This window comes from Symphalangus syndactylus, chromosome 13 (genome assembly GCF_028878055.3).
Source record: "Symphalangus syndactylus isolate Jambi chromosome 13, NHGRI_mSymSyn1-v2.1_pri, whole genome shotgun sequence".
In the NCBI taxonomy this organism is placed as follows: Eukaryota; Metazoa; Chordata; class Mammalia; order Primates; family Hylobatidae; genus Symphalangus; species Symphalangus syndactylus.
Window position 1 is genome coordinate 27,017,650 of NC_072435.2, and position 26,924 is coordinate 27,044,573.

The following is a 26,924-nucleotide window of genomic DNA, read 5'->3' on the forward strand; positions in this document are numbered from 1 at the left end:
AAAGGAAGGGGGCAGAACTTCCTCCCCATACATCTTCCCCACCACCTACCTCCCTCTATCACTGCCTTCTTCCCTCTCATGGGGTGGGAGGGAAGCTTTCCTGGAAACCTACAAGCAGATTTACATTTATGTCTGTTTGGCCCAAACTGACCACATAGCTGCAAAGGAGGCTAGGAAACCAAATATCTAGCCTGTATCATAACATATGGATCTGCCAGCAAAGAAGAAAGGGGAACCAAACAACTCAAATGTGGGCAACCAGCATCTGTCTCAGGGAAGGAAAGCATGTGAGAGAACTTCTGGTTAATGATTGGGGGTAGAAAAGGCCATTGGAAAATAGAACCCCTGGATCCTTTTGGAAAGGTGAGGGCTGGGGTTCTGGGCCCTCTACGTCTCTCCTGTATCTATTAGGGTTTTCATTCTCTTTTTTATTACTAGAGATAGAAAATCCAATGCAAATTGGCTTAAGTATACAGGGGACTTTATTGCTTATATAAGTGAAGATGGGCATCAGTTAAGTCTTGATCCAGCTGCTCAAGTGATATCATCATGGACTCAGTTTCTCTAAGGTTTCCACTCTGCACTTCAGTGTTCCTGTCATTCTCAGGCTCCATATGCTGTCCTCCCCACCATTGCTATCCCCACAGACCCAAGAGCACTCCATGTGATGGAGAAAAGCAACCCTACAGATGTAGACCTCACATCATGGAGCCACAATATCCAGCAGAAAAGCATCTCTTCTTGGGAATCCATTCACTTTCTCATTAGCCTTACCGGGTCATGTGCCCATCTCTGAGCCAGTCACGGTGGGAAATGGGCTATGCTGGGTGGCTTAGGCCAATCACAGGGCATCTCTGTAATGAGTCCATTCCAAGTCTACCAGTGAGAAAGTAGGTGACAGGAATGATGCTGGAAAGGCACCACCAGTTGACTGCTACCCTTTGCCCTTCATTAACTCTAATCCTTAATGACATTGACACCCGCAGGCAGACTTTGGAAAAAGGCGTTTATTGGTGTGGTGGTCTCAACACTCCCCATGAATTGGAACACATGGCCCCCAGGGCCCCCCACCCCCTCCCTAGCATCCCTCCCCTGTCCCACCCCATCCCCTGGACCCTGGGAATGGAAGACAATGTGGGGTGGGGCCCATGCCCCCGTCTGAGGTACAGTCACTGCGCCTTGCCCTCTCCTTTTCTCCACCAGACTCTGGGTGGTGTGGTTTGGGGTGGGTGTTTGTATAGAGGGTCTCCTGGGAGTCGGAGTTGGTGACATGGCATCTTTGTCTGGGCTCAGGATGTCTGTGTGATGCCTCTTTGTCCCCCACTTTGTGTGGTGTGGTGTACCAGGGTGGAGTATTCCTACAATTAGAGCTGAGACTGCAGCCTCTCAGCGTCCCTTCCTGACAACAGATGCCTACCCAGGGGGAAATACAGCTAGTCACCAGCTACCGGACAGCTGGAGCCAGGGGGCTATTGCTGGTCACAGTCGCTGGTGTGTGTGTGTGTGTGTGTGTCTGTGTGTGTGTGTGTGTGGTGTGTCTGAGTGTGTGTGAGGGTGGTCAGGTAGCCTTTGGGAGGTACAGTTGGTGGAGAGGCCAGGACGTGATAGACCAGCAAGCCCACACCTGTGGGCCAGCTGCAAAGGCCCCAAGGGCAGCTGGCTGGTGCTGCAGGTGGGGAAATCAAGGCCAAGGGGAGTGGTGGCAGGGGTAGGGCAAAGCACTGAAACAGACAGGTGACTCATGCCACCAGTCTGACAGTTGGATGGAAGCACCGATTGGCCCAGGAGGGGGCCAGAAAATCCAGGGTGGGGAGGGACAGGAAAAGTGGGAAGGTCTCAGGCCACTGAGCCAGCGATGGGCCTCTGGCTACAGGAAGCTGGTGGTTGACAGCAGGGAAGCCCAGAGCCCAGATGGAGTCCCCCACTTACTCACAAAGGCTGAATGACAGCTTGACAGGTGACTGCGACACCCCTCCCCACTCCCAACCTGCCAGGAGTCGCCCTTTCGACAGGGGGAGGGGTAGTGTGCGTGCATATATTGGGGAAGCAGGGAGCCTGGTAAGCCTCTCTTCACAGCTTCCACTGCAGAGCCTCATACCTACCTCCAGCCAGAGGTGAGAGGCAGTAAGGTTGGGGACAATGGACATGGGAGTTTCGGGGGTGGGAGGATAGCTGAGTCCCTTCCCCCAGCCCACCCACCCCCACACACACACAGAGAGACACAGACACCTACACACGCATGCAGGCTCACACTCACACACCCACACCCACACAAGCCAGTTGACAGCCTGAGCTAAGAGAGAGGGGTATAGGGTGGCGGGAGTGGGTCACAATCGGAAACGTGAACGGGTGGCGAGAATGGCTGTAGAAAGATGCATAATTTTGCGTTATCCCTCACAGTGATGGGTTCTCTAAAGATCTTTCTTCCTCTGCCTCCTCCTCTTTCTCCTCTCTCTTCCTTGGTGGCCGAGAGCTCTTCTGCCCCCACGAGACCCACGGCTCTTGCTCCCCCTTTTCTCTCACTCTTGGCCTGGGGCCCCCTGCAGGGGGAGGCGAGCTCCACTGGGTTGCGCCTACATTCTCCACCACAGCCAGCCCAGGGTGGAGAGGAGGGCCAGGGGCCCTGGGGGCCTCGGGGCTGAGTTCTCCAGGGATCCTGGGCCTGGGGGAAGAGAAGGAGTCATGGAGGGAGGCCTGAGAGTGAGGGACCCCATGTGTGTCTCTCCAGGGGCCCCATCTCTTCTGAGCCCACTCTTTAGGGTCCTTTCTGGATCTCTCATTGGGTGTGCCTGCTTTTCTCACTCTGTTTCTATTTTTTTTTTTCCTTTTTTTGAGACGGAGTCTGGCTCTGTCACCCAGCGCAATCTCGGCTCACTGTAACCTCTGCCTCCCAGGTTCAAGCAAGCCTCTTGCCTCAGCATCCTGAATAGCTAGGACTACAGGTGCCCATCACTACGCCTGGCTAATTTTTGTATTTTTTTTTTTTTTTTTAGTAGAGACAGTTTCACCATGTTGGCCAGGCTGGTCTCAAATTCCTGACTTGAGGTGATCAGCCCGCCTCGGCCTCCCAAAGTGCTGGGATTTACAGGCGTGAGCCACCGCGCCCAGCCTCCAAAGTTATTTTTTGTTTATGTATGTGTTTGCTTATTTATCTACATGACCACTTGTTTATTGCTTTTCTACTCCTACTAGACTACAAGCTCTGCGAATCGCCAAATCTTGTTTCTTTTGTGCACAGCGGTGTCCCCCACGACCAACCCTTAGCTGGCGCTCAATGAATATTGATTGCATGGATCGGTTTCTTACTCTCATTGCTTTTCAGTCTCAGCGTCCATCTCCTAAGTTCAGGGCCAGCCTGAAGGGCGGTCCCGGCGTCTCCACTTCCCTAGCCCCGCCCTCGGCCCCGCCCACCTTCCCGGCCCCGCCCCACCCGAAGACGCACGCAGGAGCCGCATGGAGGCGCTGGACGCTCCCAGTCGGTTGGCGGCGCGACACGTATAGTTGCCGTAATGCCGGGCGCTCACGTTGGCAAAGAGAAGCATCGAGCGGGTGCGCTCCGTCTGCACCTTCAGGCCCTCGGCCGTGCCGCTGCTTAGCCTGCCAGGGATCCGGGTTAGCGGCCGGGCCGCAGCGCCCAGCCAGGCCAGCCCCCGGACTCTCAGGCTCCTCCGTTCCCCCGAGACCCAGCATTCTGCCCCCTACCCCAGTGACCCATCGCCTCGGGTTCTAGCACCTCATGGACCTCGGGTCACTCCCACCGCCGCCCCCCTCCAGGCACCCTGGCCTCTCAGGGACTCTGGACTCTCCCGTGGTGCACCCCTAGTCGTTAGGGACTCCTGAACTCTGCTCCCCTAAACCTTGCCCGACAGATCCTCAGCATTGACCCCCGACCCCTGGAAAGTTCGGGGAGCTCCCTGAAAAGTCCGGGGAGACGGGGCTCCAGCATTCATCAAGCGGGGACCCAAGCTTGTCCCCGGGGCTGGACAGATCCCATCACCTAGAAGCTGGACGTCCCAGGTTCGGGACCCAGAGCTCTGCTGCCTCCCCCAGCCCCGCTCCGTCCCCCTGCCTCACAATCCAAGGGACTAAGGACCTCCCCTTCCCGCTCCCACGGCCCCCTCAGCGCTGTCCTCACAGTCTGTCGTCCTTGTACCACTGGAAATCCGCGGGGGGAACCGCCATGGCTTCGCAGCGCAGGAGGGCGGCCCGGCCCAGCGCGGTGCGGGCGCTGGTCACGTCCGTGATGGTCGGAGGATCTGGCGAGGTGCGAGGGTCAGCGAATTCTCCTAGCTGCGTGGGGACGAAGGGGTCCCGCCCCCAGCCCCGCCTCCCTCAGGCCCGCAAGTCTCGCCCTCCCTTCCTCTTCCCTCAGACCCCTCCTCCCCAGGGACTCGGGGGTCCGCCACCCTTTCGTGCCCAGTGCCAGGGGGGCTCACAGTTGACTGTGACCAGCACGCGGCGGCTGTCGGGCGCCGAGTTAACCCCGTTGTGAGTCACGCACTCATACTCCCCGGCCTGGCCCCGCTGGATGTCAGAGATCTCCAGGATCTCTCCCTCCGAGGTGAAGCCGTCTGTGGGGGGAAGGAGGAGGAGGGGGCGGGGCCAGACACAAACACTTAACACGGGACAACACGGGCACAACACGGACACACATCAGCGGGGCGGGCACGGCAAGGCCTGGAGTGCCCGGGTCAATGGGGGTGGGGTGGCGGAGGGGCTGTGGGGGAGGGGCTGCGGGGCCGGGGCCTGGGATCTCTCCAGCTGGGGGTGGGGGAAGGAGTGAGGGTCTAGGACTCAGTTCCCGGAACCCAGTGGGGTGGGTTAGAGAATCTAAGGGTTCGGGAGATCCCTCCAGGAATCTGACTCAGATCATGGAGCTCCGTGGGGAGGACCCCAATGGGGAGGGGGATCCCAGGATGTTACGTCTCAGAAGGATCTAGCAAATACAGAACGAGTGGGGTAGGGTCCCTCGTTCTGGGATCTGATTCATGGGGTCTAGGGAATCAGGATCTGGTGATTGGGATCAGCAATCCAAGTATATGGGGGGGGTCTCATAACACAGCAGCCGTCTCAGAAGACCCTCTGGGACTTAGGGCATCTAGAGATCCCGGATCTCAGACCAGGATCATGGGGCTCAGATGACCCAGTGGGGTAAAAGCCAGGAATTCAGCAAATGGGATCTAGTGATTGGCACCATGGGTCTTCAAAGACCCTGAGAATGAGGATCCAGGGATCTGGGATCTGGTGGTGGAGATCCACATAAAAGGGCTGGTGGGTGATGTCTAGGACCTGGACTATCATATATGGGCACTCTGGTGCTGTTTGCGGGTAGCCCTGAGCACTGGTTCTTGGGGCTTGTGGAGCGGGAGGGAGCTTTGGATTTAGCAGATCTTGGTTGGAGCCTGGGAAAGTGCATTCCTGGCAAGTTCCCAAGGGATGCTGATGCTTCGGATCTGGGGTCCACACCATGAGGCCGGCTGGGCTATAGTGTCCAGCAGAAGAGAGGCAGAGATGTACGCAGGACAGCTGGTGCAGCCTGGCTTAGGGCACCTAGCGGCAGGGGATCTTAGCCCAGGAGAATGCTGTGAGCGTGTGGGGAGACATCGGGGACGTTGGGGTTGGGGAAGTGGAGCAGGCTGGGGTTTGGCAAGTGATACAGAAGCAGTGGCCTAGGCCTAGGACCGCAGGTGGAAAGCCAGTGGTGACGCCTCTTAGGTCTGGGGTCTGCGGATGAAATAACTGGAAGCAGGGTGGGAGGGAAAGCCAAGGGACCAGGGAGAAGGGGGCTCGGGAAACTAGCTAGGGATATGGGGAATGGAGGGGCCCAGACTGCGCAGTGGGGGACAGGGCTTTTGACCTGGGATGGGGTCCTCACCTCGGAGCTGTCTCCAGGTGACCGTGGGCTCCGGCCGCCCCACGGCCAGGCAAAGCAGGTTCACATTGCCCCCCTCATTCACCGTCACAGGCGACGAGATGTTCACAATGCGGGCAGGGACTGCGGGCAGCAGGAGAGGCTGAATATGGATGCCCAGGAATCCAGGCCCCCAGCCCTTCCTCCTTCAGACCCAGGAGTCCAGGCCCCCAGCCCCTCCTCCCTCAGCCCTAGGAGTCCAGGCCCCCAGCCCCATCCTCCCTCAGATCCAGGAGTCCAGACCCCCAGCCCCTCCTCCCTCAGACCCAGGAGTCCAGACCTGGAGCTCCTCCTCCCTCAGACCCGGGAGTTCAGACCTCCAGCTCCTCTTCCCTCAGACCCAAGAGTCCAGTACCCCAGTCCCTTCTCCCTCAGACCCAGGAGTCTCTGCCCTTTTCTCGGAAACCTCTGTCTGGACCTGGCATCTTCTTATCTAATTGCTGGTCTTGTCTCTATTCTCTCTCCACCTTCATCCTAACTTGGTTTCTTCATCTTGGGGTCTGAATTCCTCTCCCTGTCTCTATTTGTATTTATTATTATTTTAAATTAATTTATTTAACAAATACCCACATGGGGCTTTCTGTGTAACAGATTCTATTCGAAGTGCTTTACCAAAATCCACTGATTAGATGCTCACCACCAGCCTCTGGGGTGGATGCTACTGTATTTCATCAATTCTAAGTCATGTCTGTGCTTTCCGCCCCCCTCTCCCATTCGAACATTTCTCCGAGCAGGATGGCCCTCGAGATAGGATGCCAGGGTACCACTGGCAGTGTTTTTGATTTTCTTTTCTAGTAGGGCACAAAATAAAAGTAGCTCTTCCAATTGACAACGTCTGGGATTTGACATATGACAGCGCCATCCCCATTTTGCAGAGGAGTCCCGGCCTCTCCCCTGCTCAGGATCCCTGGGCTGGTGGACGGTGGCACTGAGGTTGGAACCCAGGCAGTCTGGCTCCAGAGATGGAGCTTGCCAGGATCCCCCTGGATTCTCTCTGTCTCCACGCCCTGTCTCTGCAGGTGCTCCCTGCCCTCCTCCACTTCCGATGCCCTCTTCCTCTCGCCTCACTGTGGAGCTCTCCAGCCCCATCTCTCCTGCTCTGGATCTGGCGCTTCCAGCCTCATGGGACTTCCCTTTGCACACTTGGCTCATTTTCTCGCCTGGCCCTGCACACACTGTTTCTTTTCTGGTCTCAGCCCTGTGCCCAGACAAAGGCATCAGCTCAGACGTCACGTCTGGCAAATCCTCTCTGAGTCTCTCCTCAGAAAATCAGCTCCCAAGGTGTGGGGACAACCTGCCTTGTTCTGTAGCCCCACTGCCTAGATCAATGCTTAGGCAGAGTAGGCCCTCCAGGAATGGAGCTGAACAAATGAACGTGGTCTTCCCCCAAGTACCCCCTCATCCCTGTAGCTCTCCTGCCCTAGAAGCGATCATGCTGGTGTGTCTGTGTAACTGGCCCCCTTCTGCTGGGCTGAAATCCCCAAGGGCAAGGCTGTGTCCGTCTTTCTCGCTATGTATCCCTGGGGTTGGGGAACGCGTGGTATCTGTCATCATGCCTCATCTCCCCCACGCTCTCAACCCCTCCACTCAGCCAGGCCCCGGCCAAGGGCTCACCGTGGACAATGAGGTAGACCTGAGTGGTGTACGGCTGGTGGCGGGTCTGGAAGGAGCAGGTGTACAGGCCCTCGTCGCCGAGCCCCACCTCGGTGATGAGGATGGAGAATTCCTCGGGGGTGTTGATGAGCAGCCGCACCCGCGGGTCGCTGGTCCAGCGGTCGTTGCCGGCGTACAGGATGTTGGAGCGGTTCAGCCAGGCCACACGGGTCACATGCTCGTCGATGAAGCAGCTGCAGGGAGAATGAGAGTGGGAAGGTTTTTCTCCACCCACCCAGCCTGGGCCTTCCCCCACCGAGGGGTTGGGTGGGAGAAGGAGGCCACCGCGTCTCCAGGTCCCACCACAGCCCTGTGAGGCGGATGCTGCTGTGCCCACCATACAGCTGGGGGTAAGCTGAGCCTCAGGGAGGGAAAGCTGTGAGCCCAAGTGCAGAACGGAACAATAGCTCGTGGTTATTGAGTGATCGTGTGTGTCAGAGACACAAAAAGGGGAGAATAGAGGATCTGGGAGAGAGGAATAGAGATGCAGAAGGAAGGAGAAAAAGACCTAGAGAGAGGGACAGAGACCCAGAGAGAGAGAGCTACAGAGACCCAGAGAGAGAAGGACAGACACACACACACACACGCAGAGGGACAGAGACCCAGAGAGAGAGAGAGAGAGAAAGACAGAGACCTAGAGACAGAGGGGGACAGAGAGACCCGGAGAGAGAAAGAGAGAGACAGAGAGACCCAGAGAGAGAGCTACAGAGACCTAGAGAGAGGGGGATAGAGACCCAGAAGAGAGGGGGGCAGAGACCCAGAGAGGGGACAGAGACACACACACACAGATACAGACACCCAGAGAGAAAGAGACAAAGACCCAGAGAGAGGGGAACAGAGACCCAGAGACAGAGGGGAACAGAGGCTCAGAGACAGAGAGACAGAGACCCAGAGAGAGGGGGACAGAGACCCAGAGACAGAGGGGGACAGAGACCCAGAGACAGAGTAGGACAGATACCCAGAGAGAGAGAGGAGAACAGAGACCCAGAGAGACAGGGACAGAGACACACACAGAGAGGGGTACAGAGACCCAGAGAGAGAGAGACAGAGACACACAGAAAGGGGGGCAGAGACACACACAGAGAGAGGGGCAGAGACCCAGAGAGAGAGAGAGAGAAAGAGACCCAGAGAGAGAGAGAAAGAGACCCAGGGAGAGACTCAGAGAGAACGGGACAGAGATCCAGCAGAGAGGGACAGAGACACACAGAGAAGGACAGAGACCCAGAGACAGACCCAGAGAGAGGGGGGACAGAGACCCAGAAACAGAGAGAGAGAGAGCAAGCGAGAGAGAGAAAGGCGTGGAGAGAGGGGGGAACAGAGACCAGGGTGAGGAGAGGTGGAGACCTCGGGAAACAGTAACCCTGTCCCTCTCTGCTGGATCTCTGTCCCCTTCTCTCTGAGTGTCTCTCTGGGTCTCTGTCTCTCTCTGGGTCTCTGTCCCTCTCTGTGTGTGTGTCTCTGCCCCCCTCTCTCCACCCCTTTGACAGATGGGGACACTGAAGACGAGGGGGAGCCAGCTCATAGTTGTGTCGCTACTGAGGGGGAATGTGGAGCCCAAGTCTTCCCATCCCAGGCTGTTCCTGTAACCAGGATCCCCACCCAGGAAGGTGAAGCTCCGAAGGTGAAGGGGCAGGACTGCATGGCTCCATGAGATCTGAGTCCCCACCCACCGAGGGAGGTACCTGAGGGTGGCGTTGTCACCTTCACACACCGTGTAGTTGTCGGCAAGAGAGTTGAACTCCACGCTCTGGGAGAGCAGCCCTGTGGAAGGTGGGGATGGCTCAGCCTTGGCAGGTCAGGCAAGGCCGGGGCATGGTAGCACCCGCACACATGTGCACACACACGTCCTTGCAGACACAGACATCTCCTGCGCCCGCTGCCACACACATGCACTGATGTTTTCAGAGATACACACACAGCAGACACAATCAGAGCAGACACATGCAACATGTATCTTCCCATGAACCCACACAGACTCACAGACTCAGATGGGTAGGTGCCCATGGACACACAAACCTACACACCTCCAGAGATGCAGAGACAATCGTAGCACACAAACACACACATACAGATACACACAGATGCATGTGTACACAGACACATATATATACACAGAGACATATGTACAAACATATACATGCAGACACATGTACACATAAGACATACACACAGACACATATACACAGACACAGATACCTGTGTACACAGAACACATACATTCACAGATATAGACTACAGCGACACACATACCAATATGAGCAGATTAACAATTACATAGATACAGCCAGGTGTGGTGGCTCATACCTGTAATCTCAGCATTTTGGGAGGCCGAGGTGGGAGGATCACCTGAGACCAGGAGTTCGAGACCAGTCTGGCCAACATGGTGAAACCCCATCTCTACTAAAAATACAAAATATTAGCCGGGCGTGGTGGAGGATGCCTGTAATCCCAGCTACTCAGGTGGATGAGGCAGGAGAATCGCTTGAACCCGGGAGGCGGAGGTTGCAGTGAGCCAAGATCACGCCATTGCACTCCAGCCTGGGCAACAAGAGCGAAACTTGGTCTCAAGAAAACCCCCAACAATTACCATAGATACATATACATATGCAGCGATATGTACACACATCCACACACGGTCTACACGCACAGACGTACACAGGTACATCAACACACAGATACTTGTGTACACAGAATACATATGCACAGATACATGTATACACACATACATACACACAAATACACATGTACATGGGCACACAAATATTCATAGGTACAGTATACAGACACACATGCACCTATGCACAGATGAGCGCGTAGTATATATGCATACCCACAGAAACACACATATATACATGAATACACACAAATATATACACGCAGGCCCACAAGTACACAGATGCACACGTACATTAACTCAGAAATGCACCGAAGACATACACATAAAACCAGATGCATGTATATAACTCAACACATATGTGTACACAGACATGCAGACACACAAATATGAACACGTGCACACAGAGATCCACACGTGTACATTCTCAGACACACATCCGTCACAGATGCACAAATACACCCTCACACACACACACGAACCTTTGCAGACACACACATCTACACAGACACACTGTGTGCCCAAGCTCGCCAGGGCATGCTTGCAGGTGTGAGCCCATGCCCGCTCGCACACTTCAGCACAGCAGGCAGGCCCCATCACCCCCACACAGTCATCTCTCTGTAGACCGTGGCCAGCAGGCTGGACCAGGGCCAGGGAGTGGGGGCTGGGCATGTGGAGGCGGTGGAGCCAGCACCAGGCGGAGAGGGAGGAAGGCAGGCTGGATGACCTTGGACTCCTCCAGCCCAGGCGAAGAGCTAATTAATCTAATGAATTAATGGCCCGTGCTGCCCCAATGACTCCCAGGGGCCCTCTCCATCAGCAGCCCCACAGGATGGGGCCAGGACAGAGCCAGGTGCAGTGGGTTGGCCAGGCTCTGGGGTTTGGGGCTGGGCCCTGCAGCCCCTCACCCTGGGTCCCCTCACGCCAGAGTCACTGCTCGGACTTGAAGAGAATGGAGAGAGGGGGCTTACCCTCCCCGAGCTAAACACAGTGGACACTGCTACATACAGCCCTGGGAACAACAGGAGACAGCTTGGGGATGGATGATGGATGCACGCGTGCATGCACGTGCACACACACACAGGCTTGGACAAGGCACAGAGACCTCTCCAGGCCTAGAAATAGTCCCCACACTTGCTATGTCCTTACCCAGACAGAGAGGTACACACACAATCATACAGACACAAACAGCTCCAGCTACACCCATACACACACACAAACACATACAGTCACATGCGTACAAACACAGGAGACAGTCCCACCCTCTCAGTCACACGCATGGCTGTGGACCCGCTCAGAGGGACAGGTGTGCATATACAGTGATGCTGACACACCCAGCTCCGCACAGGCACCCAGCAGCAGATCAGTTGGAAAGGAGGATCTGTCCCAGGAGCACTCATATTGTCACATTCAGGCCAAGCAACTGCTGCTCCCTGAGTCACCGCATCATATACAATAGTTCCCACATGGTTCTATCGACATCAACAGCCCCACACATGGCTGCAAAGTCCACACACAATTACATCCCTTCCCAGCCTGGTGAAGACAGACAGACAGACAGACACACACACGCTTACTAACCTAACTGGTTACACAGACACCAGTGGCGCCAGCACCACGATTCCCCCCAACTTTGCACTTTGGAAGGCCCTGGATCAGACGCACACAAAGCTACAACCCGTGTAACAAGACAGCGACACTGTCACATCCCCTCAAGCACAAAGGGGCCACGCTGGGCCGACAATCAGGTCATGTTGTCTCCTGTGATCAGATCACACACGGCTGGACGCGCACGCGCGCGCACACACACACACACGCACACGCAGGGAATTGGAAAGTCACCAACAAAAACCTGGACTGAACAATGGGTAGTGCCACATTCAGTGCTGCCAAAGAGTCACATGTATGCACCAAGATCCCTTCCCAGGCTGGTGAAGACAGACAGGCACGTACCCTGCCCTATCCCCCAGACACACACAGGATTTGCTATGCTCCTACTGACACACCTTCTGGGCCAGGGTTCCTAAACCTCAGCATGGATGACATTTGGGGCCAGACTGTCCTATGCAACATAGGAGGTCGGCAGCGTCTCGCTTCTGGTCTGGATCCACTTGATGCCAATAGCTCCCCCTACTCCACCAAAAATGCCTCCAGACATTGTCAGATGCCCCATTAGGGGCAAAATCACATTCCTACTTCCCTGTTGAGAGCCGTTGTCCTACAGGAACCAAGAAGCAGGGAAGAGGGAGCTGTCCAAGATGCCTACCCTAAGGTTCAGGGGCTCCAGGGCTCCGAACTCAGCCACTGATTGAAGCAGGTGCTGCCCCCATAAGTTGAGCCCACACACCACTCCAGGCTTCTTGAGGCTTTATTTTTTATTTCTATTTTTATTTTGAGACAGAGTCTCGCTCTGTTGCCCAGACTGGAGTGCAGTGGCAAGATCATGGCTCACTGCAGCCTCAACCTCCCCAGGACAAGCAATCCTCCCACCTCAGCCTCCTGAGTAGCTGGGACTATTGGCATGCACCATCACACCTGGCTACTTTTTTTTTTTTTTTTTTTTTAAGACATGAGGTTTTGCCATGTTGCCCAGGCTGGTTTCGAACTCCTGGGCTCAAGCTATCCTCCCACCTCAGTCTCTCAAAATGTTGGTATTACAGGTGTGAGCCAGAGTGCCTGGTCAGGGCTTTATTATCTGGTCACTGGGGTGGGAAGTGGACCCTGCAGGGAAGGCAGGACTCCAGGTGCCTCAGGACTTTACTCTTTGGTCTCTGGGGATAGTCCATTGCACTCTGGTGACCGTCTGTGTCTGGCCTCCCTATCAGACTAGAAGTTTCTTGGGGGTAAAGCTTGGTTCTGACTCAAGTCTGTCTCTCCAGCATCTCCCAGCACTGGGCCTGGCCCACCAGAGGCCTTGGGAAATATTTGTTGAATGGATGAATATAAATAGATGCCTGCAACACTCTCCAACTCTTGAACTCCTACTCATTCTTCAGGACCCCAATGCAAATGTCCCTTGCCCCAGGAGGACCTTTCTGACTGTTCAAGGCAGAGCCCCCGCTCCTTCTTCTGGGCACCGTTTGACTTAGCTGAGACAGTGATGAGGAGCTTTGTGATGGCTTGAATCTTAGCTGTGTCCCCTCAGGGTCGAGCCAATCTCAGAACTGGGAAGTGTTTGTGGAAAGGGCACGGATGGTCCTCCGAGACCAGATAACAAATCCCTGAGGAGCTTGGGTTGGAAGATCAAATGTCTGTCCCACCACTTCCCAGCTGGATGACCCCCACTCCTGGCCAGTGTGAGCTTCAGTTTCTCCAACCGTACAAGATGAAAAATAGTAGTTCTTCCCTTCGAGGGTCCCTGTGAGGGATTCCGTGAGAATATGCAAGCAGAAGTGTTTAGCTCAGCCGTTGGCATTCGGAAAGAACCCAATAAATGCTAGCGGTTCCTAACAGCACCTTCTTTTTTAGGAACCATCTATTGCTATCCCTGGCTTGGCACAGGTCTACCTAGATGCTCTGCTCAGGGGAGCGGGGAGGGCAGGGCTGTAACTGCGCTGTCAATTGCTCTGAGTCACCGACTCCTGGGCAGACGCCCTGGTAAGCATCTACTGATAAAGCCAATCCTGCATAACCAGGGGGCCCAGGGAACACAGTGTGGCTGCCAGGCAGCTGGGTTCAAGTCCCAGCTTTGCTGCTGAGCCACACAAGTTACTTCACCTCTCTGGGACTCAGTTTCCCTACCTGAAATGGAAATGATAATCATGCCTTCCTCACTGGGTTTGGGGAGGATTACAAGAGGTAATCCCAGTAAAGGTTCTCCTACAGTGCCTGCCAGTTAAGTGCTTGCAAACAGCCGTCCATGAGCTGGCTGTTAGGGTGATTGTGGGGCAGGCACCAGCCTGTGGCAAGGGAGGTGTCTGGCGGTGATCAGAGGGCTCACTTGGTCCCTGCTCTCGTGGGATTTACAGTCCAGATGCACAGGCCTCATACCTGTTTGATAAACCTTGGAATGAAGGTGGTAGGCAGGTGACTTTTCTTAAGACAGAAAGAGATCCCTAACAAGCTGAGTGACCTTGGGTTGGGGGTGAGAATCTTCTGCCTCCCTGCCAAGGAACTTAGGCAAAACTGGGACCCTGCAATGGTTGGCAGAGGTGGGGAGGGTGACACTCTGATTGCACAGTCTCAGAAGACACAGGTGGGAAATCTGGGAGGTAGGGAGTGGAGGGGCGGGACATGAGACTGGGGCAGGGAGGAGGGGGTGCGGCTCTGGCCAGGAAAGGCTGTGAGAAGGGGCTGGGCCTGTTATGTCTGGCACCCAGGAGCCCCCAGGAGGGTCCTCCTCCCTTTGCTGACCTCAGAGGTCTGAGGGTTGGCTGGGCATGGTGGCTCACGCCTGTAATGCCAGCACTTTGGGAGGCCAAGGCGGATGGATTGCCTGAGGTCAGAAGTTCGAGACTAGCCTGACCAACATGATGAAACCCTGTCTCTAGTAAAAACACAAAAATTAGCTGGGCGTGGTGGCGTGCGCTTGTAGTCCCAGCTACTCAGGAGGCTGAGGCAGGAGAATTGCTTGAACCCAGGATGTGGAGGTTGCAGTGAGCCTAGATTGTGCCACTGCACTCCAGCCTGGGTGACAGAGCAAGACTCCATCTAAAAAAAAAAAGAAAGAAAAAAAAAAAAAAAAGAAGAAATCTGAGGGCATTAGCGTCACCGACGCCAGGGGAGCCCAGACGCTGTGCCAAGATTCCTGAAACTAGAGGCACCTTTCCTTTACCTTTTTTTCTTCTTTTTTTTTTTTTGAGACGGAGTCTCACTTCTCGCCCAGGCGGCTGGAGTGCAGTGGTGCGATCTCGACTCACTGCAAGCTCCGCCTCCCAGGTTCACGCCATTCTCCTGCCTCAGCCTCTGGAGTAGCTAGGACTATGGGCACCCGCCACCGCGCCCGGCTAATTTTTTGTATTTTTAGTAGAAACGGGGTTTCACCATGTTAGCCAAGATGGTCTCGATCTCCTGACCTTGTGATCCGCCCGCCTCGGCCTCCCAAAGTGCTGGGATTACCGGAGTGAGCCACCGCACCCGGCCTCTTTTTCTTTTTTTGAGACAGGATACTGCTCTGTCACCCAGGCTGGAGTGCAGTGGCACCATCTCGGCTCACTGCAACCTCCACCTCCCAGGCTCAAGCGATTCTCCTGCCTCAGCCTCCCGAGTAGCTGGGATTACACGTACATGCCACCACGCCTGGCTTTTTTTTTTTTTTTTTTTTTTTTTTAGATATGGGGTTTCCCCATGTTGCCCAGGCTAGTCTTGAACTCCTGAGCTCAGGTGATTCACCCGCCTTGGCTTCCTGAAGTGCTGGGATTACAGGTGTGAGCCACTGTGCCCAGCCTGACTCTCCTTTCCGTTGGTCTCACCTCAAGTTCTTTACCGCTGCTGTTAACTTTGAAAGGTTGACTTCTGGCCAGGAGTGGTGGCTCACGCCTGTAATCCCAGCACTTTGGGAGGCCGAGGTGTGGGCAGCAAGCCACCCAGGCGCCTAGGCAAGAGATCGAGGACACGAGCTGTTCCAGTATAATAAAATATAAAACAAGAATAGTCATACCAGATATAGATCTTAGATATGATTATATATGAATATCATTAATCATTAGTTGGTAGTAATTACTCTTTATCCCAATATTATAATAATCCTCCCTCTATAATCATAACCTAGGAAAAACCAGGCCATACAGGGATAGGAGCTGAGGGGACATAGTGAGGTATGACCAGAAGACCAGAGTGCGAGCCTTCTGTTATGCCTGGACAGGGCCACCAGAGGGCTCCTTGGTCTAGCGGTGATGCCAGCATCTGGGAAGATGCCCGTTGCCAGGCGGACCATGGTCTAGCGGTAGCAAAAGGTGTCAAGAAACAACACCCACCACTTAGCAGACTGGGAAAGGGAGTCTCCTTTTCCCCGGGGGAGTTTAGAGAAGACTCTGCTCCTCCACCTCTTATGGAGGGCCTGACACCAGTCAGGCTTTCCCGCAGTTATCCGGAGGCCTAACCGTCTCCCTGTGATGCTGTGCTTCAGTGGTCGCACTCCTAGTCCACCTTCATATTCCATCCTGTACACCTGGCTCTGCCTTCTAGATAGCAGTAGTAAATTAGTGAGAGTACTAATAGTCTCTGATATGCAGAAATAATGGCATAAGCTGTCTTTCTCTTTGTCTTCTCTCTCTCTCTGCCTCAGCTGCCAGGCAGGGAAGGGCCCCCTGTCCAGTGGACACATGACCCACGTGACCCTACCTATCATTGGAGAAGACTCACATTCTTTACCCTGCCCCTTTTGCTTTGCATACAATAAATAACAGCACAGCCAGACATTCGGGGCCACTACGGGTCTCCGCGCATTGGTGGTAATGGTCCCCCGGGCCCAGCTGCCTTTTCTTTTATCTTTGTCTTGTGTCTTTATTTCTACACTCTCTCATTGCCGCACACGGGGAGAGACCCACCAACCCTGTGGGGCTGGTCCCTACACCGAGGCAGGCGGATCACGAAGTCAGGAGATGGAGACCATCCTGGCTAACATGATGAAACACCGTCTCTGCTAAAAATACAAAAAATAGCCAGGCGTGGTGGTGGGCGCCTGTAGTCCCAGCTACTTGGGAGGCTGAGGCAGGAGAATGGCATGAACCCAGGAGGCAGAGCTTGCAGTGAGCTGAGATAGTGCCACTGCACTCCAGTCTGGGCAACTGAGCGAGACTCTGTCTCAAAGAAAAAAAAAAAAAGGTTGACTTCCCCTCTTCCTTCAGGTCTTAACTGCACTCTCCCCTGCTCAGAGATGGTTTCCTCAACCACTTGAGCTTCAAAGGCCAAGTCACTTTTATCTTCTTTACATTACTCATCACTCTCTGAAACTATCTTTTATTTGTTTCCAGGTTTTGGTTTTGGTCTTTGATCTCTCTCCATCCCACTACAATCTAAGCTCCGTGAGGACAGTGACTGCCTGGTTCACTCACTGCCATATGTATATATCCAGTGTCTAGAATAGTGGCCCTGGTCCCCATAAGCATTTGCTATATGAATCAACAACCAAGCACAGCCCACAGGCCAGATGAACCCAGAGCTCAGAGGTCCTGGGGAGAGCTAGCTGGTCAGGGGCAGTGCTGGGACTCAAATCTGGGGCTCCTGTCCCCTCCTGACCATCATCACTCTGCTAGCTGCCGCAGAAGCAAAGGGATCACCCACCTCATTTGCTGCTGCAGAAACTGCCATTTGATTTTGTTGAATTGTTTTAAAATACCACAATGTAGCTGCTTTTGTAAGTAAATATGTATGTGTGAGGGGGTGCGTGTGTGTTGGCATAAAAAGATTTAGAAAAGAAATGAAGATAGATGAATATTTATGGATGTAAGGGAGGTATGGTTAAGTGGGAAAAGGCCAATTGCAGAGAAATGGGCTTATTTTGTTTCTATTTTGGGGAAAAAAAAAATCAACAAACCAACCAATCCATCACTTATGTTGACCTCTGTGTGTTGTGTCTGAGTCTGCAGAACTGAGAGAAAGCTATGGAAGGATGCGCTCCAGCCACAGACCGGTTCTCTCAAGATAGTGGTTATGAGAGTGGTGGCAGGGCGGGAGCACAGTGGGGTTTGCCCTTATCAGAGGTGGACTGTTTTGCAGTGTATTCCTCTTGCAACTTGGACAAGATCATGAATAAAAGGAGAGAGAAGATGCTAGTTTGCATATCTTGCCATGAGCTTTTTTTCCCAAACAGCTCAAACTGTCCATGGGTGGGTGGGGGTGTCTTTCTGGCATCTTGTTCTATCTCAACCCCACCCCATCCCCTCTCGTCCCCAGTTCTCAAATGGGGAACCTAAGACCAGAGGTGGGAAAAGACGACCAGGGTCACAGGCCACCTCCTGGCTCTGCCACAGCTTCCTGCCCCAGTCTGGCCCCGTAACGATTTATGGGGACTTTAAGAATGAATGTGGGGGCCAGATAGTGGCTCATGCCTGTAATCCCAGCACTTTGGGAGGCCAAGGTGGGCAGATCACTTGAGGTCAGGAGTTCGAAACCAGCCTGGCCAACATGGTGAAACTCTGTATCTACCAAAAGTACAAAAATTAGCCCAGCATAGTGGCACACACCTGTAGTCCCAGCTACTTGCGAGGCTGAGGCAGGAGAATCACTTGAACCCGGAAGGCAGAGGTTGCAGTGAGCTGAGATTATGCCACTACACTCCAGCCTGGGCAACAAGAGCAAAACTCTGTCTCAAAAAAAAAAAATAGTGAATGTGAAAAATGTGAAGTTAGAGCGAGAGAGAGAAGGGGAGGGAGAGAAGAAATAGGAAAGTAGGGGAAAGGTCACAAAGGGTACAAGGAGCAGGGAAAGAAAAGGAGGAGGAAGAAGAAGACAAGAGATAAGGACAAGGAGAGAAAGAAAGAAGAGGTGGCTGGTGCAGTGGCTCACACTTGTAATCCCAGCACTTTGAGAGGCCCAGGTGGGAGGATCACTTGAGGCCGGGAATTTGAGACTAGACTGGGCAACATAATGAGACCCCCATCTCTACAAAAAAAGAAAAAAAAAATTAAAAATTAGCCAGGTGTGGTGGCGTGCATCTGTGGTCCCAGCTACTCCAGAGGCTGAGGTGGCAGGATCGTTTGAGGCTGGGAAATTGAGGCTGCAGTGAGCTGTGTATGCTTGCACCACTCCACTCCAGCCTAGGTGAGAAAGTGAGACCCTGTCTCAAAAAAACAAGAAAAAGAGAGAGAGAAGAAAGAAAGAAAAAAAGAGAGAGAAAGAAAGAAAAAGAAAGAAAGAAAAAGAAAGAAAGAAAAAGAAAGAAGAAAGAAAGAAAAAGAAAGAAGAAAGAAAGAGAAAGAAAGAAAGAAAGAAAGAAAGAAAGAAAGAAAGAAAGAAAGAAAAAGAAAGAAAGAAAGAAAGAGAAAGGTAGGTCAGAACAAGAAGGAAATGAATGAGAGAAGGAAATGAGAGAAGTTAATGAGGATTAAGGCATAAGTGAGGAAGCAAGCAAGAACCCAGAGACTTGAGTCATGCAATGAGCAACAGTCTGAAAAGCAGAGAGGGACAGATGTGGAACTGTGCTGTCGGCAGCAGGGATGGAGAGACAATGACCCAGAGACAGAGGCAGGTGGAAAGTCAGCAGCAGATAACAGAGATGGGAAGGGATGGGAACCTCCAGAAATGGCAGACGCACAAAGACCTAAAGAGATACATGACAGAGACGGAGACAGGTGGTCAGAAAGTCAGAGGGTGATTCAGACTGGTCAGGTGGGAGGCAGGGGGAGGACTAGCAAGGGACTGAGGCTCTGGCCCACCAAGTCCCTGCGTCCTGCGTGGATGGGGCTGTGTTTGTGTGACTGGTGTCTGCAGGTGCTGCTTCGGGTGGGACGCTGTGACAGGGTTTCTGTGCCAGACTTGGTCTATGTGGGCGGCCTCCCTGAGACTCTTGGGGACTCTGTCGGGGTTCTTGGTTGTCCCTGGGACTCTTTGTTCAGGGGAGGGCCTGGGGAAATCCTCCAGAAGATCTGAATTAACCCAGCTCCCTGCCCTCCTGAGCGCCCACCCTCCAGCCTCCTGCCTCCTTGCACTCTCCTCCCTTTTCTTAGGGGGGAATCTAGGAATCTCCTTGACCACCCCCTGCCTGCCAGGCCATACTGGGGAGACTCAAGGTCCAGCTACCTAACCTCAGTGCAGAAACCTGCCCCTGGCCCTCTCCCCAACTGGGAGGGCCGGGGTTAACCCTTCAACCTTGCATTAACCCTTCCCTTCCCTCTGTCCTTCATCCGCCCATGCCCATCGCTCTTCCACTGTCCAGCCCCAGGAACCTAGACATTCAATCAGAGCTTCGGAATCCAAGACCCCAGCCCAGCACCCCAACTTCCTGTATCTCCAGCTCCCTTCTCCCCCACATAACTGCAACCTCCCCAAGTACCAACACTTTCTGTCAACCTAGATGACCCTGCTGGGGGATTTCAGACCCTTCCCCTCTTTCCCTGACCCTGGGACTAGGTCTGTGGACACCCTTGTCCCCTCCTCTTACTGACCCTGGGAAGACATCCATCCCCTGACCTCTGTCCCGAGATGCCTACCCCAGCCCCCGGCAAGGACCTCTTCAGGGACCCTCACCACGTACAGATGAAGACCCCTAACAGGGCATTATCCCCTGCCCCCCACCCCAACTCGGTTCGGAGATCCGACCCAGGGACCCCGACCCCAGTGTCTGCCCCCTCCTCATCAGGAGCCGCAGACTCCCGCCCCCAGGCCTGGTTAGGTGTCTGTGACCCTCTTGCCTGCTCGGGGAAGCAGACCTCTGCCTCTAAGCCGGGCTCCGGCCCGAGGACGCCGACCCCTGCCACAGGGCGCGGACCCCCACGTCCGAGGTCCCGCTGCCCAGCCAGGGGATGCAGACCCCGCCCCCGGGCCCAGACCTCGGCGTCCTGGGGCCTCCCCCAGCCGGCCCAGGGATGCAGCCCTCGACCCCCACCCCGATCCCCCGATAACCCACCCAAGACCCTGGCGTCCCGGCCGAGCCCCCCGCCCCCGGCGCTGCGGTACCTCGGCTGATGACGGCCAAGCCGGCCAGGGCGGCGGCGGCGAGAAGCCGGAGCCGGGCCCCGGGCGCAGGGGGGGGCATCGCGGCACAGGCGGCGCGGAGGGGGAGGGGAAAGGGGGGGCCGGTCCGGGGCGCGCGAGGCCTGGGGGGAGAGGGGGGAGGGGGAGGGGGACCCCGCCTGCGGCTGCACCGGCCCGGGGGGCGGCGGGGGCGGGGGGAGGGGGCTGGGGGGGCGCGACGAGGCGGCCGGAGCTGCTGCAGACCCGGGGAGGGGGGCGGCGCTGACGGGCAGGGAGACCGGCCAATCAGGAGAGGTAGGGGGCCGGGGAGGCGGGGTCGAGGGGGGGTTGCTTGTTGGAGGGAGAGGCCTTTGTTACTGCGGCCCGGCCCCTACCCCCTCCCGCCCCAGGCGTCCCCACGTCTTTCCACCACATCCGAAGAACACGGAGTCTGGGATACTTCTTAAAACCCAGCTCCCTACTCCTTCAAGTCCCAATCTCATCCTCCCTTGGACCTAGGAAACTAGCCCCAGTCCCTCCTCCCTCAGACCCAGGAGTCCAGGCCCCCAGCCCCTCCTCCCTCAGACTCAGGAGTCCAGGTCCCCAGTTCCTCCTCCCTCAGACCCTGGAGTCCAGGCCCCCAGCCCCTCCTCCCTCAGACCCAGGGGTCCAGGTCCCCAGTTCCTCTTCCCTCAGACCCTGGAGTCCAGGCCCCCAGCCCCTCCTCCCTCAGACCCTGGAGTCCAGGCCCCCAGCCCCTCCTCCCTCAGACCCCGGAGTCCAGTCCCCCAGACCCCTCTTCCTGTGGGCTTTTCCATCTGTGGTTCAGCTTTTCCATCTATTTTCATGGATAACGAAAACACTGACTTTTGGAGTGAAATTTGCTTTTTCCCTCCACCCCAACCCTCATCCCCAGTATAATAAGGCAATGGAAAGGGATTGGGGGACTTATCTTGGGGGAGCAGGTGGGGAGGAAACCATAATCCAGGGTTTAGGTGCAAAACATCCTGGCTCCCTGTTCTTTCACTGACTTGGCTGTGTGACCTTGGACAAGCCATTTCTCTTCCCAGAACCTCAGCGTCTTCCCCTGCAAGGTGGAAAATTCCCTACTGCCCAAGGTTATTGAGAAGAATGAGAGATCTTGGAGCAGCTCCCGGCTCCACCCAGCACCTCAACAACCTGTAGTGAGTTTCTCCCTCCCCTTTCCACTTTGCATCTGTTTACTAGGTGTATTCCACCCTCCTGTTCCCGTCCCCTTGGCATAGGCAGGAGCAAAATAATCTCTGAGCCTATGTTATTTCTGTAGCAGTTCAAGGCAGGAGCTTTTGAAGTTACCCAGTAGGGGCTGTTCTGCCTCAGAAACATATCCACCCTCAATTCCTTCCCCCTCCACTCACATCCAATTTGTCTGCAAGAACTGCTGGCTCTGCCTCCAAAACAAATCTCTGCTTCGTCCTTTTCTTATTCTCCCATCCTGGTCTGAGCTTTCACCACCTCTCCCTGTAGGACTCTGGCTGTAGCAGCCTATGCTCTACTCTCTTGGCCTCTACCTTTGCCTCCACCTTCAGAACAACCACCACTAAACACCTGGACCAGCTGGGGCCACTCCCTGCCTCAATCACTTGGCCCACTGTGACCTTCTTTCCATTCCTTAAACAAACCGAACAATTCCAGCCCCAGGGTCTTTGCACTTGCCGTTCTTTCTGCCGGAATGCTCTTCCTACCACACTGGCAGATGACTTTCTTATTTAAGGCTCACCTTCTCCCCTTTAAGAAGCCTTCATTGATCATAATTTCCAAAGTAGCTGCTACTCCCAGCACAATAACTCTATGTCATACCTCTTCATAGCACTAACAATTTTCTTTTTCCTTTTCCTTTTCCTTTCCTTTTCTTTCTTTTTTTTTTTTTTTTTTTTTTGACAGTTTTGCTCTTCTTGCCCAGGCTGGAGTGCAATGGCATGCTCTCGGTTCACCACAACCTCAGCCTCCTGGGTTCAAGTGATTCTCCTGCCTCAGCCTCCTGAGTAGCTGGGATTATAGGCACGCACCATCACAGTCGGCTAATTTTGTATTTTTAATAGTGTTAAACCCTATTAAACCCCATGGAGATCTCCATGCTGGTCAGGCTGGTCTTGAACTCCTGATCTCAGGCGATCTGCCCGCCTCGGCCTCCCAAAGTGCTGGGATTACAGGCGTGAGCCACTGCGCCCGGCCGATTTTCTTCTTTCACTGTTATTTTTAGTTGCTCTCCCCCTACTCCCACTTCCAGAATGTAAGCTTCACAGAGTTTTTTGTTTTTGTTTTGGTCTGCTTTTGTTCAAGGCTGCATTTCCAGAGCCCAGCCTAGTGACTGACATGTAGTGTGTACTCAAATATGTACTGCATGAATGAGTTGGATGGCTTAGCTCCGTTTGGAGAGATGGAGGGAAATAAGATACAGAGGGAGGAAGAGACCTGACTGCGTTCACAAAACTGGGTGATGCAAAAGCTAATGGTGTTCTGGAGGTGGCTTGCACTGGCTCAAAAGAGCTGATTATTAAATTTTGAGAAATTGTGCAAGCCAGGTGTTAAACCATTATTAGCTTGAAACTGGCCATATTGGGAGGATTTACACCACAGCAATGGTGAACACTGAATCAGCTTGCCAGCCCACCACTCTACAAAATCCACTGTGATCCTGGTGAAAGGCCATTTATTGATCCTCTTTGAATTCTGGACCGTTCAGACTTAGGATGAGAATAGGAGCTCCCTCTTCCTGAAATGGCCCATCCCATGCCTCCTAACAATATGAGTGCTTATTCTGTGTAGGGATCTTTCTAAGCACTTTGTACATATTATCTCCCTGAAGCATCATGACATGCTTCTGAGGCAGAACTGATCTTTATCCCTATTTCACAGGTGAGGAAAAGAGACATGGGGAATTTTTTACATCCCAAGAGCTATAAATGTGTGATACTGTGAAATATATATTTGGTCTTCGTAACACCCCCCCTACTTCCACTGGCAAGCCCCAGGTAGCTTCAGTATGGGGGTTGGTCACAGGAAAGAACAAGGCATGATTAAAGGGTTGAGACTTTCAGCTCATCTCCCAACCTCTGCAGAGGGGAGAGGGAATGAAAGTTAAGTGGAGCACCAATGGGCAATGATTTAATCAATCATGCCTATGTAATGAATGTTCCATTAAAAAACCCCAAAAGACTGGGTTTAGGGGGCTTCTGGACAGTTGAACACATGGAGGTTCCTGGAAGGTGGCATGCCTGGAGAGGGCATGGCAACTCCATTCTCCTTCCCCTGCACCTCACTCTGTGCGTCTCTTCACCTGTATCCTTTGTAATATCCTTTATAATAAACCGGTAAACATAAGTGTTTTTCTAAGTTCTTTGAGCTGCTCTAAAAAATTAATTGAAGAGAAAGGTGTTATGAGAACCCCAATTTATAGCTGGCCAGTCAGAAGCACAGGTAAAGAACCTGGAGCCTACAATTGGCACTGGAAGTGGGGGACAGTCTTGTGGGACCAAGCCCTCAACTTGTGGGATCTGCTGTGAAGTCCAGGTAGATGTATGAGGATTGAATTGGAGTACACCCAACTGGTGTCCACTGCAGAACTGATAAAGTGGTTGCTGGTGGGGAGAAATCCCTACACGATTCTCGGTGACACCAATCAACAGAGAAGTCTTGATTGTTGAGTGAGAGAATAGAAAAAACACTTTGGTTGTCTTCCCTATAGCCTCAGATTTGGTGTCAGAAGTGGGATGAGTAAAATAGAAATTGATGGAGTTAGAACAAAAGTCTTAATACTATTTAAGGTTGGGTGGGCCAAAGGGAGTACTTGTTGTTTCCCTAACATGAAAGGGTTCCAAAAAAATTTGCTATATTTACCTTAGTTTTGAGAAATTTTAAAAGTCAGAAAGCAAAGATTAAAATAAGACATCTGATCTGAAATTTTCTGGGGCAATAGTCTGGCAGTTTAATCAAGATAAAGATTAACCAACAAGCAAGAGTTCTTTTGCTCAATGCCCTGATGGGGACCTAAAGCCTTATGTACACAAGTGGACAAAATGATCAGGGATGGTGAAGAGAAATTCGTGGGACTCCTTGATATGGGAGGTCCACTGACTATGGTACCAACATTCATTGGTGAAGTCCTGACTTGGGATTAGATTGAGAGAACATAAAAATTTAAGGGTCGTAGTATTGTAAAACCAAAACCCATTAATAAAGTTCTAATAGAGGCTACAGTTAGGAAAGTGAGGGTTGGTGGAATTAAGATAAACCTTTATAGGAGAGTTGGTATATTTGAACACATTTTCTCTGAAGTGATTTTACCTGATTATATTGTGGGGATGGACGTCGTATCAGACTGGGAAATGTTTCCCATACCTAGCATTATGAAACAAAAGCCATGTAAATCTGCCTTTAATCAATATTAATTGGACATGCTAAATAGGAACCAGTCAGATCTCTGGAGCCCACAGAATATAGAATAGAAGACGGAGTGATGCTATGGACAAATTCTCTGAGACAGAGCCCTGTATGGAACCTAGACTGGGGCCTATGGGAACAGCCTATAAGCACTTTCCAGTGACAACTACTGGGACTCTGGACTAGAGAATTTCAATTTGAAGAGCATAATACTACTTTCTATGGGATATTAATTCAAGCTACCCCTATGACTAAGGACATAAAATGATCTTGAAGCCTGAAATACCAATAATATCTTGGATTATGTTTAAAAACACTCTAATGGAGATTAAAATGCCCAGAAGAGTCCCCTAATAAATTAGAAATGATTTATACAGGATCATGCTACCTAGGGAATGCAAGGAGGAGATACTAATGAAAAAGGACCCTCTTTCTCCCTCGGACTGACTCTGGGACCGTATGGGGAGCAGCTGGATCCTACTGCCACTTGGACAGTGCCCTATAAACAGCTCTCAACTAACCAACAAAGAGCCGCTTGGTGTGCAGATGACAGTGCCAAGATGAAAAGACCACGTCCTATTTAGAAGGATGCCATTCTGATCAAAGAAGATAAAAACAAATCCGTTTGGTGAGCTGAATTGCATGCTGAAGAATTAAACAGTGGTAAAAGCCCCTCTGTGTGGGTTTTTACTGACTCACAGGCAGTGGCCAATGGCTTGGCCATATTGTCAAGCAGGTGGATAATGGAAACCTAGTCGATTAAAGGGATGCCCATATGGGACACACACGGCCCTTTGGAAATTTGAGAGTTCTTTAAAGTAGGACATGTCAATCCCCATCAGAAGAGCTCTCTTCTAGGTCTGGAAGGTGATTGAAATTGACAAGCAGATATCCCTGTGTGCTCACTTAAGGTGGCCACCTGGGTCCATGAAATGAGAGGATATGAGGGCACTGCAGCAGTGCAGAGATGGGCTGAATCTAAGCATGTTTCTATTGCACCCTCTCAGGCACATTATGCCAATAAGAACTGTTCTGTCTGCCAGCAAGAGAGACAGAAACTGCATTTGGCTATGGGCAGATTCCCTGGTGGGAAGGTCCCAAGCACAGCTGGCAAGTGAGGCTGATGCTGGTAGTCCTGGGGGGCTACAAATGGGTCTTGACAGGAATAGATGCTGACTCTGGGCTGACCTTTGCTTACCTGGTGGAAGATGCAAATGCTCAGAGTGCTGTAAAAGAATCAGAACAGAATATATTACACACATTTGCACAGGCTGCTGTCATTTCTTCCGACCAAGGAACACACTGTCCAGCCCATAATGTCCAGCAATGGGCAGAGAGCTGTCCTCCTTTGGGTAACAATTTGATCAAGAAGTGGAATGAGCAATTAAAATATTGGTTGTCTAAAACAGGGGAGATAAAAGCATGAAGGATGTACCCATAAATTTTTTTAATGTACAATAAAAATAAAAATAAAACAGGAAGATTTGGCTTACACACACCCTCCTGAGTGTGTGCTCACACTCAATCTGATGGGACTAGAGGAGCGTCACCACTAGACTTTCCTGTTTTCTGGTTGACCTGGGAAAGTGGGGGTGGGGAGAATGCTGGTGTGGCTATGCAATTCTTGCCAAGTTGCTATAATGACTATATATGTTTTTCTTTCTTCCAGATATAACCTCATTTTTTTTCTCCTACCTGATGCAGTGTTCCTAGTAAAACCAACCCAATTGCCCCATAGAAGTGGTATTACTGTTTTGTTTTTTTGAGGCA

General features: G+C 52.9%; 1 protein-coding gene across 1 annotated transcript; it reads right to left on the minus strand.

The window, feature by feature from the left end:
* Nucleotides 1-989: 989 nt before the first annotated feature.
* IGLON5 (IgLON family member 5) lies at nucleotides 990-21,019 on the minus strand. The gene is made up of 8 exons (XM_055237912.2): nucleotides 20,736-21,019; nucleotides 9,247-9,325; nucleotides 7,526-7,758; nucleotides 5,876-5,995; nucleotides 4,437-4,571; nucleotides 4,136-4,256; nucleotides 3,443-3,597; nucleotides 990-2,662 (listed from the first exon to the last, which is right to left on the minus strand). The coding sequence occupies exons 1-8, from the start codon at nucleotides 20,812-20,814 to the stop codon at nucleotides 2,574-2,576; spliced, it is 1,011 nt and encodes a 336-aa protein (XP_055093887.1). The 5' UTR covers nucleotides 20,815-21,019; the 3' UTR covers nucleotides 990-2,573.
* Nucleotides 21,020-26,924: the final 5,905 nt, after the last annotated feature.